The sequence below is a fragment of the Microcaecilia unicolor genome, chromosome 2, assembly GCF_901765095.1.
Source record: "Microcaecilia unicolor chromosome 2, aMicUni1.1, whole genome shotgun sequence".
Classification (NCBI taxonomy): domain Eukaryota; kingdom Metazoa; phylum Chordata; class Amphibia; order Gymnophiona; family Siphonopidae; genus Microcaecilia; species Microcaecilia unicolor.
Genome location: NC_044032.1, coordinates 140,331,413 through 140,346,788, shown reverse-complemented (window position 1 = coordinate 140,346,788; position 15,376 = coordinate 140,331,413). Strand labels below are relative to the sequence as shown.

General features: G+C 44.5%; 1 protein-coding gene across 1 annotated transcript in view; it reads left to right on the top strand.

Annotated features, from left to right (window-relative positions):
• Positions 1-15,376, top strand: part of CCNH (cyclin H) — a 103,507-nt gene that overhangs the window by 13,970 nt on the left and 74,161 nt on the right. The window contains exon 3 of the mRNA XM_030193364.1: positions 9,407-9,480. Within this exon, the coding sequence (XP_030049224.1) occupies positions 9,407-9,480 (74 nt within the window). The remainder of the gene's footprint in view (positions 1-9,406; positions 9,481-15,376) is intronic.

Below are 15,376 nucleotides of genomic sequence, written 5' to 3'. Positions count from 1 at the left end.
CAGACGGCTGAGCGGCTATGCCAAACTACGAAATCTCAGCAAGTATTTTTTTGCATCTAATCTACTAGAAAAGAAAAAGAATGGAGTCGTGATAGTGCTATCACATAAATATCCCTGGTGGGTGCAACGAATTGTAAGGGATAAGAGGGGTAGATATCTGTTGCTGATAGTAAAAGTGGAGGGGGAGCTATTAACACTCTTAAACATATATTCCATATGCCCAAAAATATACCACCTAAGAATGAAGTTTTCTGTCTTGCATAATATCTGCTAGCAATCCATAAGAGCAAAACTCGTCCTTTCGTTTGAGAGTTTGGCACCTTCTGGAATACATAGTGACAAACTAGTTTTGTGTCACCCCTCCTCAGAGGGGGTGACAAGTGGGGAATGTATAATTATACTACAGCAAGAGGCCCTCACTGGATGCCCACCGGAAGGGTGGAAGGCCAGATTTTAGGACTCAGGCTGTAAAAATACCAGCTAGGTTTAAAAATCTATGACTGGCTGAGCAAGGACTTGCTTTTCCTGCAGGTTAATATGCGTTCTAGTTTGAGACCTATCCACTGGAATAGTGGTGGGCCAAGCTACATAGCTTTAAACAGCTGAAGAGCACTGATTAGGCATGATAACCAGCTGATGGCCTTATAGCAGAGAGCCTGCAAGAGCAGGACTGTTTGGTGAGTTCTAATGAAACCTGGTGCAACTTCCAAATTGAGTGTAACACACATGGTGTAGAAATTAAAGACAGAAATGATAAGAAGTTTGGTTCATAACACGGAGTCTGTCTTTAATAAGTTGGCACCCAGATCACAAGATGTTATGAAATTGATATATCCATATTTAGATATCTTCATAAGAACAAGTTGTTGACAGGAAAGGAAGTTACACAATAATTTGCAATAGCTGAAACGGAAAGGAGAGGACAGGGAAATTGCACAATAACTTGCAATAGCTAAAACGGAAACATGGGCACCTGACCGGGTATGATTCAGAGAGATTGAGCAAGATTAGAGAAAAAGTCCCTCTCAATAGACTTGTATGGGGACCAGATGGTATATAAGGACTGGTCACCCAAGCATATTTCGGAGGATCTCCCCAACGCATCTAGGACACAGAGCTCCGGTCAGCTGAACCCAGAATCTGTCTGCTGAATGTACCTGATTAAAGTCTGATTTGCAAATAAACTCTTCATTCCAAATGATGATTTGTGGGCTTCACTTAATGATGAAAGGCTGTAAGTATAAATGCTTTTGCTACATCAGGCTATCATTCGCTGCATTGTATAACCTGTAACCTAAATCCAGTTTGTCATAAGGCTGGTATCTATTCCTTGCCAGTGCTGAGAGGCGGACTAATGCGGGTCCCTTAGATCTAACGTCTCTCTCAGTGGCAATTTCTCCTAGAATTTCACAATTCCCTGATTACCCCAGTACTAATGCTATTTGGAGATGGAGTCAGATTAAGGTCACTCTAGCCTTCTTGGGGGGGGGGGGGGGGGGGGGGGGGGGGGGGGGGGCTTGGGACCCCCCAATTCTCAACAGCTCCTAATAACCAGCAGAGTGTCTTCTATTTGGATTTATCAGCGCTCCTCTCCAAGCATGTTGAGGGAACCCTCTTAATGGGCGGTGACTTTAACCTCACGCTGCAACCAACATTAGACAACACTACACAGGAGATACGCTACTCACAAGCAGACCGGTCCCAACTATATAAATTTATGAGGCAATGGCAATTAATAGATATCTGGCGGCACAGAAATCTCCAGGCCAGAGGCTATACATTTTATTCGGCAGTACATAATTCTCACTCCCGTATAGAATTCTGGATGGGACAGTCGACTTTAATGTCAAATGTCATGGATATTCAGATATACCCTAGGACGTGGTCGGACCATGCGCCAATTGTGCTAGAGATGAAACTGAAGGTAATGAGTCCCGAAGCACCGCAGTGGCGCTTCAGTGATAAGTTATTAGCGGACCCGGTTATAGCTGCTAGATTAGAAACAGATATTAAAGAATATATCGATATTAATGATAATAATGAGGTATCCTCTGGGATCCTCTGGGAAAGGGTACAAGGCAGTGATCCGGGGAAAAGTTATATCCCTACAGATACACCTAGAACAGCAGGTGAGAGCGAGGACCCAACAAATACATACAGAGTTGATAGCCCTTAATGAGCGAGTCACCCGGCAAAAGGACACGGGGGACATATACAATCGTATGCATGCATTAAGGACAGAGCTTAGGGAAATCCAAATGGCAGAGATAGAAGAGCATCTCCAACGGGTGAGACAGGCCCATTTCGAATTTGGGAACAAGGCCTCACGATTACTAGCATGTAAGCTGAAAAAGCGGTCTACCAACACACATGTCCCCTCTGTCCAAAATAGGGAGGGGAAAATGTGCACAACGCGAGAGGATGTCAGGACAGCCTTCTCTACTTTTTACATGACCCTGTATAGAGCTGAAGGGGACCTTAGACTCACAGGAATCCAGGAATTATCTCACACGAGCTGGACTCACCAAAATATCATCAGTAGAGGTGGAGACGCTCTCAGCCCCTATCACATCAGATGAGGTGGCGTGGGCCATAAGTGACATGCCTAATGATAAAGCCCCGGGGCTGGATGGGTTCACAAATAAATTCTACAAATGCTACAGTAAACTCTTAATACCTTTACTGGTTCGGGCATTCAATGAACTTGAAACTCAAGAGGAGTTATCTTATACTTGGCGATTAGCAAATGTTGTGGTCCTGCACAAGCCGGGGAAAGATCCGCAGCACTGTAGCTCGTACAGATATCACTGCTGGGATCTGATTATCAGCTTTTCACTAAAATACTAGCTAAGAGACTACAAAAGCTCATGCCGAAGCTGGTACATGAGGACCAGGCGGGCTTCATTACAGGAAGGCAAGCAGTTGATAATATTCAAAGGGCAATCCACTTGATTCATAAAGCAGTCAAAACCCGACAGCCAACGTTGCTTCTTTCTTTAGATGCCGAAAAGGCATTCGATCGGGTCAGTTGGGTCTTTATGTTTGCTGTATTGGAACATATGGGATTTACAGGTCGATTTATAACATGGCTTCGATTAATATATACCCAACCATTGGCAGTTTTGAGAATCAATGGGACTAATTCAGATCTGCACTGTCACCACTGTTATTCGCCTTAACAATGGAGCCATTGGCTCAGAGCATACTACAACACCCGCACATACATGGCCTCACGGTGGGACACCTGACACACAAAATGATGTTATTTGCTGCTGATGTTCTATTAATGGTGACCAACCCGAGTGAGTCTTTGCCTCAAGTAATGCAGGAATTGAACCACTATGGCAAATTGTCTGGGTTTCGGGTAAATATAGATAAGTCAGAGGTTTTGGGACTTGGGCTAACGGCAGGGGAAGAAGCCTCATTGCGGCAACAATTCCGGATTAAATGGGTTAAGCAATCCCTTCGATATCTAGGTATTCAATTAACACCCAAATTAGTGGACCTTCATCAAGTTAATTTTCCCCCGAAGCTTAAAGAACTCTTTTGAGACCTTGACAGATGGGAGGTATTAGAATTGTCCTGGCCAGGACGGGTGGCAGCCATAAAAATGATGATCTTGCCTAAGCTTTTATATTTATTTCTTGCATCGCCGTTACCAATGCCAAAGGTTTTTTTTCAACAGCTTAATAGAAAGGTTTTTGCGTACATATGGCAACATAAACCGCCACGAGTGCGAGCAGCTATCATGTATCAATCCAAAAAAAGGGGAGGCATGGGGGTCCCGAACTTTGCTCTGTACCACCAAGCGGCGCAGTTGCGAGTGCTAGCGGAGTGGAGCGCTGGTAGTACTAAATCATGGATCCAAATGGAACAACACTGGATGGGGCTAACAAATCTACGCTCTATATTATGGCTGCCAAAGAGCCAACCAGGCTTATATTAAGAGGGCACCATTGGCGGTGCAATATCTCTTACAGACATGGATGGCTATCAGGAAGAGATATCTCCCCCAACAGACTATATTTTCAACAGATGGCAGTAAAATCTGCTCCGGGCTGCCCGCTGGGGATGGACAAACCCCCACTCTATGGCCAATGGGAGAGGAGGGGTCTTAGCACACTTGGCCAATTATGGGAAGAGGGCCAGATAATACCATTTGTGGAGTTACAGGAGGAATACGTATTGCCATCCTCTCACCTGTTCCACTATAATTGCATTAGAGATTACGTAAATAAGAGGGTTAAAACAGAATTGGCCTTAGAAGAGATGGCTATAGAAAAAGCGGTGAGGGCGAGAAGCCATAGGGGATGTGTGTCTCGACTCTGAGGCATTACTTGCTGATCGGGGATCAATATTGCACTATATACAGCGATGGGAACGAGATTTACAAGTAACCATAGACTATACTCAATGGGACAAAGCTTTAGAACATATGTTACAGGCCTCCGTATCTAGTTCACTAATTGAAAATAGTTATAAAATACTATATCAGTGGTATTATACACCGAAGAGATTGGTAAATATGTATGGGCGGGGGTCTGATCAGTGCTGGAGAGGCTGTGCAGTGGTGGGAGATATGCTCCATATTTGGTGGGCCTGCCCTAAGATTCAACTCTATTGGGCGGAGCTGCTTGATATGTTTGCCCAAGTGACTGTGGTACGATATCCTGCTAAGCCAGAGGTATACTTGTCTATTAGATTGTAAGCTTGTCTATTAGATTGTAAGCTCTTTGAGCAGGGACTGTCTTTCTTCTATGTTTGTGTAGCGCTGCGTATGCCTTGTAGCGCTATAGAAATGCTAAATAGTAGTAGTAGTATACTTGTTACATATTCGCCTGCCAGGAGTTCGGCTCTCAGATCATCGGATCACATCCATATGGCTAATAGTGGGGAAAATAGCATTGGCGGCAGCGTGGAAAAGTGTGATGGCACTGCCGGTGATAAGAGTGGTGCATAAGATGGACTATCTTTATCAAGTGTCAAAACTGACAGCAATGAGATCTGGACATATAACAAAGTTTAATCTGCAATGAGAACGATATAGAACATGGAAAGTACAAAATGGGATAGACCTTGATGCGCCTAAGTTGAGTGTTCCCAGACTCTGAAGGACTTACTCTTGGACCTAGCAACTCTAACCTTCACTAGTAATCGGGGGTTTTGATACCAGGGTGGGGGGGAGGGGAAGAAGGCGGGGAAATGTTGTTTTCTGTTACATGTTATTTAAGCTTTGCATATGCGAAGTATGATTGATACATGAATACTGTTTATGTACCATTGTTCAGAAACTTTAATAAACAAAAATTAAAAAAAATATATATATATATTCTCCACCTGTTGGTAGATGGTCACAACCCACAAGTCTCTGTATTCATCTAAAGGAAAGAAAACTATGAGGTAAGACATAATTTTTCATTTTTAATAGGTTTCTGTCCCCCTCCCCAATATAAAATAGGAAAAGTGTCATTTAGGCCTTAAAGCAGCTGCAGCAAACCCTCTCCCTCCCCAAACCTTTTAGCTCTCTAGCAGCCGACTTCTGTCTAAGCTTTGCATTGCTCCTCCCCTCCCCAGTACACCCATACCTTCAAAATCCCTAAGGCAGTGGTCCGGCCACATACGTCTCCCTTTCCCTGCAACCCCTCCTCTCACTCCACCACACCTCTCCTCTTTGAAAGTTCAGCACACCTCTCCCTTCCCTGCAGCCCCTCTCCTCCCGGATAGTCCAGCACACCTCTCCCTTCCCCCAATCCAGCATCGCTTGCTGCCTTCCTTCCCGCAGGTCCAGGATCGCTGCCGCTTCCTTCTCCTTCCTCCGGTGCTGCAGTGCTTGCAGCTTACATTTTTGGGCTCTCTGTGATTCACACAGGAACTATGGGGCTTTCCCTCTGCCCAGCCATCTACCTAAATATATTGCCATATTGGCACAGACCGAAGGTCCATCAAGCGCAACATCCTGTTTCCAACAGTGGCCAATCCAGGTTACAAGTACCCGGCAAGATCTCAAAAAAGTACAATACATTTTATGTTGCTTAACTTAGAAATAAACATTTTAATAATGGTCTATGGACTTTTCCATTAGGAAGCCATCCAAACCTTTTTTAAACACTACTAAGCTAACTGCTTTTACTACATTCTCTGGCAACAACTTCCAGAGCTTATTTCCACATTGAGTGGAATTCATTTTAAATTTACTACTTTTTAGCTTCATTTTGTGCCCCCTAGTCTTAGTATTTTTGGAAAGAGTCATCAAGCGATTCACGTCTACCAGTTCCATTCCACTCATTATTTTATAGACCTCTATCATATCTCTCCTTGGCCATCTTTTCTCCAAGCTGAAGAGCCCTAGCCACTTTAGCTGAGCCTTCCTTATAGGGAAGTCGTCCCATCCCCTTTATCATTTTGTCGCCCTTCTCTATACCTTTCTAATTCCACTATATCTTTTTTGAGATGCAGTGACCAAAATTGAACACACTATTCGAGGTGCAGTCGCATCATGGAGCGATAAAAAGGCATAACGACCTAATTTTTGTTTTTCATTCCTTTCCTAATAATATGTAACATCCTATTTGCCTTCTTAGCTGCTGCCGCACACTGAGCAGAGAGTTTCAACATATCATTAACGAAGATGCCTAGATCCCTTTCCTGGTCGGTGACTCCTAACTTGGAACTTTTCATTATGTAGCTGTAATTCGGGTTTCTCTTTCCCACATCACTTTGCACTTGCTCAAGTTAAACGTCATCTGCCGTTTAGATGCCCAGTCTCGTAAGGTCCTCTTGTAATTTTTCACAATCCTCTTGCGATTTAACAACTTTGAATAACTTTGTGTTGTCAGCAAATTTAGTTACCTCACTTGTTACTCCCATCTCTAGGTCATTTATAAATATGTTAAAAAGCAGCGGTCCCAGCACAGTCCCCTGGGGAAAAACCCTGTAACTAAACAGCACAACAGGAGTAAAGGCTGACCACAGACCAAACCAACTTGGGAAATGGTGCTGGGAAACACTTTATTGATTACACAAAGAACTTGACACAGTCTGTGTTTTGGTGCAATGAAGCACCTGCCTCATGGGTCACAAATAGTATTTGCAGAGTACACTGACTAGATAAGATTGCAACCAAGTATGCACTGTGTGAAACTGAAAACAAAGTTTCCACCAAGCATAAACTCGAAGGACATGAACAAAACAGCATGCCAGCAAGAATTCATGCTGTTTGTTCATTTCTTTCGAGTTTATGTTTGGTGGAAACTTTGTTTTCAATTTCACAGAGTGCATAATTGGTTGCAATCTTATCTAGTCAGTGTACTCTGCGAATACTATTTGTGACCCATGAGGCAGGTGCTTCATTGCGCCAAAACACGGACTGTCAAGTTCTTTGTGTAATCAATAAAGTGTTTCCCAGCACCATTTCCCAAGTTGGTTTGGTCTGTGATCAGCCTTTACTCCTGTTCTACTGTCATAGAGATTTTTCCTGTTTGCTGTTCCCCAACCCCTCTGTCTACCCTTCTCCATTGAGAATACTGACCATTTAACCCTACTCTCTGTTTTCTATCTTTTAACCAGTTTTTAATCACTGCCTCCTATCCCATGACTCTCCAGTTTCCTCTGGAGTCTTTCATGAGGTACTTTGTCAAATGCCTTTTGAAAATCCACATACACAATATCTACCAGCTTATCTTTATCCACATGTTTGTTCACCCCTTCAAAGAAATGTAGTAGATTGGTGAGGCAAGATTTTGCTTTACTAAATCCATGTTGGCTTTTTTCTCATTAATCCTTGCTTTTGAATATGCTCTGTAATTTTGTTCTTTGGTCTCTACCATTTTGCCCGGCACTGACGTCAGGCTCACTGGTCTATAATTTCCCGATCTCCTCTGGAACCTTTTTAAAAACTCGGTGTTATATATATATATATTTTTTTTTTGGTTACATTTGTACCATGTGCTTTCCCACTCATGGCAGGCTCAATGCAGCTTACATGGGGCAGTGGAGGGTTAAGTGACTTGCCCAGAGTCACAAGGAGCTGCCTGTGCCTGAAGTGGGAATTGAACTCAGTTCCTCAGTTCCCCAGGACCAAAGTCCACCACCCTAACCACTAGGCCACTCCTCCACCCTTCAATCTTTTGGAACCACACTTGATTTTAAAGATAAATGACATATTACTAACAATAGTTCCACAAGTTCATTTTTCAATTCTGTCAGTACTCTGGGATGAATACCATCTGGTCCAGGCAATTTGCTACTCTTCAGTTTGTCAAATTGCACCATTACATCTTCCAGGTTTATAGAGATTTCATTCAGTTTCTGTGACTAATCAGCTTTGAATACCATTTCTGGAACAGGTATCTCTCCCAAATCTTCCTCTGTGAAGACTGAAGCAAAGATTTCATTTAATCTCTCTGCTATGGCTTTGTCTTCCCTGATTGCCCCTTTTACCCCTCTGTCCCCTAGCGGTCCAACCGATTCTTTTGCCAGCTTCTTGCTTTTAATATACCTAAAAAAAAATTTACAATGTGTTTTTGCCTCCAACACAGTTTTTTTTTTTTTTTTCCCCAAGTCCCTCTTTGCCTTCCTTATCAGCGCTTTGTATTTGACTCGACATTCCTTATGCTGTTTATTATTTTTGTCGGTTCCTTCTTCCATTTTTTGAAGGATTTTCTTTCAGCTCTAGTAGCTTCCTTCGCCTCGCTTTTTAACAATGCTAGCTTCTTCCTGTTGCGAGGCCCAGACGTGGCAGAGGGAAATCCCCGCAGTGCCTGTGTGAATCTTGGACGGCCTGAAAATGTAAACCGCAAGCACTGCAGCGGTGGCGAGGGAAGAAGGAGGAAACGGCAGATTCCGCACCTGCGTGAGGGATAAGTTGGAAGTGATAGTGGATTCTGGGTGATTGGGAGGTCGCCATCTCGGATTGGATGGCAGCAGGGGGGAGGTCAGGATTTGCCGTGGCACCCTTGAGAGTTCACTGTGGCGCACCAGGGTGCTGCGGCGCACAGTTTGGGAACCACTGCCCTAAGGGGAAACCAGGGGGGTTGAGAGCTAAGGGGGTTTGTTTGCTTTTTTTTTTTTTTGAGCAAGTGCCAAGGCTAGATTAAAAAAAAAAGTTTCTCAAGGCTTGTTTCTTCTTTGTAGCCCCAGTTTTGTACCTTCAAAAACAGGTTAACATATTCTCATTTTGCTTTCTTGTAAGCAATGCCAGGGCACTGAGGCATAGAATGATGCAAGAAGTGTCTCTACTGGAACATGGCTGCTTGATCCTAGTTCCAAGTTAAATTGGGCTCTTGGATTATTAGGAATGAGGCTGGTTTGGCTTGTTTTTCACAGATGTTGACACTGACTGCAGACATCAGTATGTATATTCAGTTTTTAGAAGGAATCTTAATGTGCTTTCTCTCTTTAAACTTAGGGAACGGCCTGTATGTATTTCAAGCGTTTCTACCTCAACAATTCAGTGATGGAGTATCACCCTCGAATAATAATGTAAGTGATTTTTTTCAGTTGGAATTAGAATATAAGATATCATTTAGGTCAAACCAACAGTCTATTTGTCTCCAGTGTGCTGTCTCCAACGGTAGCCAATCTGGGTAGCTTGGAAGTAAACTCTAATGGAGAGATCCCTATTTCTCACTCCTGTAATGGATATGTGCGCCAGAACCTTGATCAAACTTAAAAATCTTAATATGAATACTTTGTAAAAAAAAAGTATGGGATATAGAGGGTTAAATATCTCTATGGCATAAATGCACAGGAGATAAGTCTCTCTTTCAGTTGAAAGGAAGCTCTGGAATGAATGGGCATAGGATAAAGGTGAAAGGGGATAGACTCAGGAATAATCTAAAGAAAGTAAGGGTGGTGAATGCATGGAATGGCCTTCTTGTGTATGTCATGGAGACAGACTGTATCTGAATGAAAGAAAGCATGAGACAAGCACATAGGATCTCAGAGAGGAAGAGATTAAAAATGGTATAGGTGGGTAGAATAGATAGGTCCTATGATCTTGTCTGCCATCATTTTCTATGTTTCTATGGTTTATAAAGCACATATGTACTACAAGTATTGACCATTTCCTTGTCATCAAGGAATCCATTAACTGATGGGTTGTATCCGCCTACCTTAAATATTTTGTTTTAAATCTGTGACCAGTTAGTTTCATGACATGTTCCCAGTCCTTGCAATATGTGATCATCTCTGGGGGAAAAGGCGATTAAAGAAGCTGTTGTAAAGATGTTGAGAATGACCAGATCTTTTTTATGCCATTGGTCTATAAGTAGTCTGAAAAAGTTACATGCTTGAACTTATGTAACTTCCTTAATTTTTCACCTAAAAGGTTGGGTTTGGACTGTTGTGTTACAAATTATTTGCTCTAACAGAATTAATTGAAACCTCATTTTTTCTGGAAATTTGTCACCTTTTCCGAGAAATGCTCACAGACCCTATTAACCTGTCCACACTATTCACGATTTTATATATATCTGTCAAACCTTCTCTATACCTTTTTGTAGGCCCACCATGAGGATAATTTTGTAGCAGGTTACCTAGACTTAGAGGTAAAGAAGACCAGTATTTGTAGCCTACTTTTATGTCTTTATTGAATATCAGCACAAGACCTATAGAAATTGCACTTAAAATGGAGCTGCAGATATTTGTGCCTATTTGGAAGCAGACATAAATGTTCACATGTAAATCCAACTCTGCCTATGTTCTACTCAAAGCCTGTCCCAAAACATGCCTATCTTGGGTTGTGTTAATAGGACATATGTTTTCCGAGGGCAAGCAGGCTGTGCCATTCTCACATGTGGGTGATGTCATTCGATGGAGCCCTAGTGCGGACGCTAATTCGCTAGCATTAGAGAAATGTGTAGCAGCGTCCCACCGCACATGCGTTGGTGTATTCCCACGTGATTGTCCCTCAGTCTTTTTTTTTTCCGCAGAGCTGAGAGGACACATTAGCGTGGTCCTCTCCTCACTCTGTGTTCCTTATGCTTTCACTTTTGCGATGTGCCTTCCTGTGTGGGTAAGTATTATTTTTGTTTTTTAATTATTTGTTTCTTTTTTCCTCGTAGTTCCCTTATTATTTTTGGCATTTTTTGTATTTTTTTTTATTTTTCACAGATTGCTGTGCTGTTAGGCCTCAGCCCTGACCTCAATTTGAACGCTGCCCCCTTTTTTTGTTCAAGATAGAGGAGTTTAGCCGCAATTCTTTTTCATTGTCCAAGAAGACCCCCAGTGGCTTCAAGCAGTGCACCAAATGTCGCTGGGTTATTTCATTGACAGACCCGCACAGCTGGTTCATTGGGTGCCTTGGGCCAGATCATGACCCCTCTCTTTGTGATCTTTGTCTTTATATGCAGATTAGAACACAGAGAGTGCAACTGGCTCAACAGGAGCAGCTTTTTTACTCTTTGAAGGCCGGACTATCATCTTTGGCACTGGCAGCATTGACCTCCATGGGTGCTTTGACACCGGTAAACACTGGGAGTGCACTGGCATCAAGTGGAACTCAACCTGCCTTGACACTGGGCGCTGTTTGCTGACCAATCAGCATCGAACCCCACACTGTGGAGATGCTTGGATTTGGCGTCATCCTCTTCAGTACCAGGTGATCGAGACTTTATGCATCAGGGGAAGCCCAAGAAGAATCAGCATCAGTCCTCCTCGACGCATGGTGCCAGGAGCACCAGGGCATTGGATACACTGATACCTGAGAAGCGGTGCACTAGTCATTAAGTGGCCAGTTCCCCAGCTACTGGTTCGATACCGATAACTTCGCAGACTGCCTGTGCCCCAGCTCTTGTGCCTTTGCTGAAGCCTGCCCTAGATGAGTGGTTCTGGAGCATGCTGTGAGAAGTGGTGGCACAGTTGCTGCAGGGTGTTCCCGCTTTGGCATTTAGGGTGTTTGCACCCTCAGCGGAACAGCCCCAGGCCCTCTTCAAGGCTCCACCGACACTGGTGCCCAGATCATCGACACTAGTACCTTGCAGGGTGCCAGTGCCATACCCTGAGCAGGCAGTACCTCCTATGACATCAGGGGAGGAAGCTTCCCTGGAGTCTTAGGGAAGGGCTGGACCTCAACGCTTCTCAGAGCATGGATGCCGTTCCACTAGATGGAGGCTGGTGCAGACCCAGTCTCTTGATCCTCAAGAGGAACCACTCATGGGAATCGGGTGCAGATGCACATTATTTCTCAGAGGAGGAGTCTTATGGAATACTATCTGATCCCTCACCATCTCAAGAGAGATGGAAATCTCCTTCAGAGGTGCTCTCTTTTACTGGTTTTGTACAGGAGATGGCTGCAGCTATCCCATTTAAGTTGGAGACGGAGGAGGAGCCTAGAGCACAAATGTGTGCTCTGGGTAGGTCTCGGGCTATAAGTCTCCTCCTAAGGAAGGGGTCACTGAACCATTGCACTCTATCCTTAAGGATGCACTAATGAGGAATTGGAAATCTCCCTTCTCAGCAGGTAGCACCTTAGAAGGTGGATATGTCCAGAAGGCTCCCAGATTTGAGGGGGCCCAGCTGCCTCACCGCTGTTTGGTAGATTAATCCGCTGTCAAATGAGCCAAGGGCTCTTGTTTTCATGCCTCGACGCCCCTGGGGCGAGAGGCCAGAACCTTGGACTCATTTGAGAGGAAAACCTTTCAGGCTTCAATGTTCTACCAGCTCTACATGAGCCTTTACTTGGAGTTTTTGGTTAATAGTACAGTATCTGGTGGATTCTCTCCTTGCGGAGCAGGCCACTGAGCTTTTCCAGTTGGCCAATAAGCAGATGGAGTGTAGGCATTATTTGGCCAAGGGCGCTTATGATACCTTTGATGTTGTATCCAGACTCTCTAGTATTGGGGTAGGGATTTGCAGACTCTCATGGTTGCATGTCTCAGACCTGGAATAAGCTATTCAAGAGAGGTTAGTGGACATGCAGTGCCATGGGGACAACTTATTTGGAGAGAAGGTGGAAGAGGTCACTGACCTCATTAAGAAACATACGGACACAATCCACATTTTCTCTCGGCAATCTCCATCTGCATCTTCCACAAGAAGATTTTCAACCGGGCAGAGAGATGGGTCCTACTACTCTCAAAGGCATAGATACCAGCCCTCAGCCCGATCCACTCAGGCGACTCAAGGCCAGCGTCTCAGGCTTCACAAGCCCCGCCTTCAGAAGTCCCAGCTGGCTTCCCAGTCAAAGCAGGGCACAAGCTTTTGACTGGCTTCTGCAGAGCATAACCGCCCAAAGAGTATCAGTTCTGGATGGTCTACCAGTCGGAGGGAAGCTAACTTTTTCCAACACAGATAGCCCCTTATAACCTCCGACCAATGAGTTTTTCAGATAGTGTGATACGGGTACGCCTTAAATTGATGTCAATGACCTCCACATTCCCCACCGAGAGTGTCTTATATCAGCTCTCTGCACAAACAAGTACTTCTAGAGGCAATATCTGCCCTTCTGCAGGCCCGAGCGGTCAAACCCGTACCACCGGGGGGGGGGGGGGGTTCTATTCCAGGTACTTCCTTGTGACCAAGAAAACGGGAAATTCCGGCCCATCCTAAACCTAAGGGCCCTGAACAAATTTCTGGTAAAAGAAGTTCAAGGTGATTCCCTGGGTGCCTTACACCTTATTCAGGAAAACAATTGGTTATGCTCTTTGGACTTAAAAGATGTCAATACCCACATTCCGATACTTTCCAGTCACAGGAGCTATCTCAGATTTCGAGTAAGGAAATGACACTTCCAGTATCGCGTTCTGCCATTTGGCTTAGCATCTGATCCCCAGAGTTTTCACCAAGTGCCTGATGGTAGTTGCAGCATATCTGTGCAGACTGGGAGTGTATGCGTTTCCTTACCTGGACGATAGACTGGTCAAAAACACAACTCAGGAGGGGGAAAACAAGTCAATACGATGGCTATTCAGGTGCTAGAGCCACTGGGTTTGTTATAAAGTATCCCAAGTCCCATCTTCATCCAGTCTGACAACTGGAATACACAGGAGCTCTGCTAGATGGCACAGACTCTGGGCCTTCTTTCCTCTAGAGAGAGCGGATACCTTGGTAGTGCTTGCCTCGTAGGTCCGCAGCAGCCAATAGGTTTCAGCTCGGCAACTTTTGAGGCTGATGGGCCACAAGGCTTCCAAAGTGCATGTCACTCCCATGGCACGGCTCCATTTGAAGGTGAGTGGACTTCATATTCCCAGTGGTCTCAAACCACAGGGAACCTAACGGATGTCATTTCGCATTCCACCGGAGTTGACTCACACCCTTCTCTGGTGGACATTCCCCATTCCAAATTCCATCACATCAAAAGGTGTTGATATTGGATGCATCCGGGAAGCACATGTGAATGGGCTTCACATTAGCGGTTGGTGGTCTGTTTAGGATGGTCAACTTCACATCAATCTTCTTGAGCTACAGGCTATTTGGAATGCTTTAAAGGCATTTAGAGAGAGACTCCAAAACCAAATTATTCAAATTCAGACAGACAACAAGGTTGCAATGTTCTATGACAATAAGCAGGGGCGTACACACTCCTATCCCTTGTGTCGGGAAGATGTGGGTATGTGGCAGTGGGTTTTCCTTCATGGGATGAACCTCTGTACCATTTACCTTCCTGGCAAGATGAGCTTCCAGGCAAACAGGCTGAGCAGGATATTGCAACTGCATGAGTGGTCTCTCAGTGTGGGCGGAAGATCTTCTAGAGTGGGGCCACCCCCTCAGTGGATCTTTTTGCCACTCACCTCAACAACAAGGTCCCTCAGTTCTGCTCCAAGCTTGGGTCACATGGCATATAAGCGCTTTCGATGCCTTCCTCCTGCATTAGGGGAGAAGACTTCTTCTGTATGCGTTTCCTCCCATACCTCTCATAGTGAAGACCTTGCTGAAACGCAGACAAAACCGGGACACCATGATACTGATTGCTCTTTATCAGCTGCGGCAGATATAGTTCCCTTTTCTTCTGAAATTATTTTCAGAAGATCTGTGGAGATGGGACTTTTTTCCCTATCCTCATTACACAGAATGAGGGATCCCTTTTGCATCCCAACCTCCAAACTCTGGCCCTTACAGCTTGGATGTTGAGAATTCCTCGGATTGCCTGAGTGTGTCTCCTGTATCTTACTGGCTCCCAGAAAGGATTCCACTAAGAGGAAACTATAGAGGAAACTACACTTCTCCTTTCTTCCTCAAAATGTACCACCTGTTCCTCTGATCCCATTCCCACCCACCTTCTTAATGCCATCTCACCTGCTCTTATTCCTTTTATCTGTCGCATTCTCAACCTCTCACTTTCCACTGCAACTGTCCCTACTGCCTTTAAACATGCTGTGGTCACACCTCTCCTTAAGAAGCCTTCACTTGACCCTACTTGTCCCTCTAATTACCGACC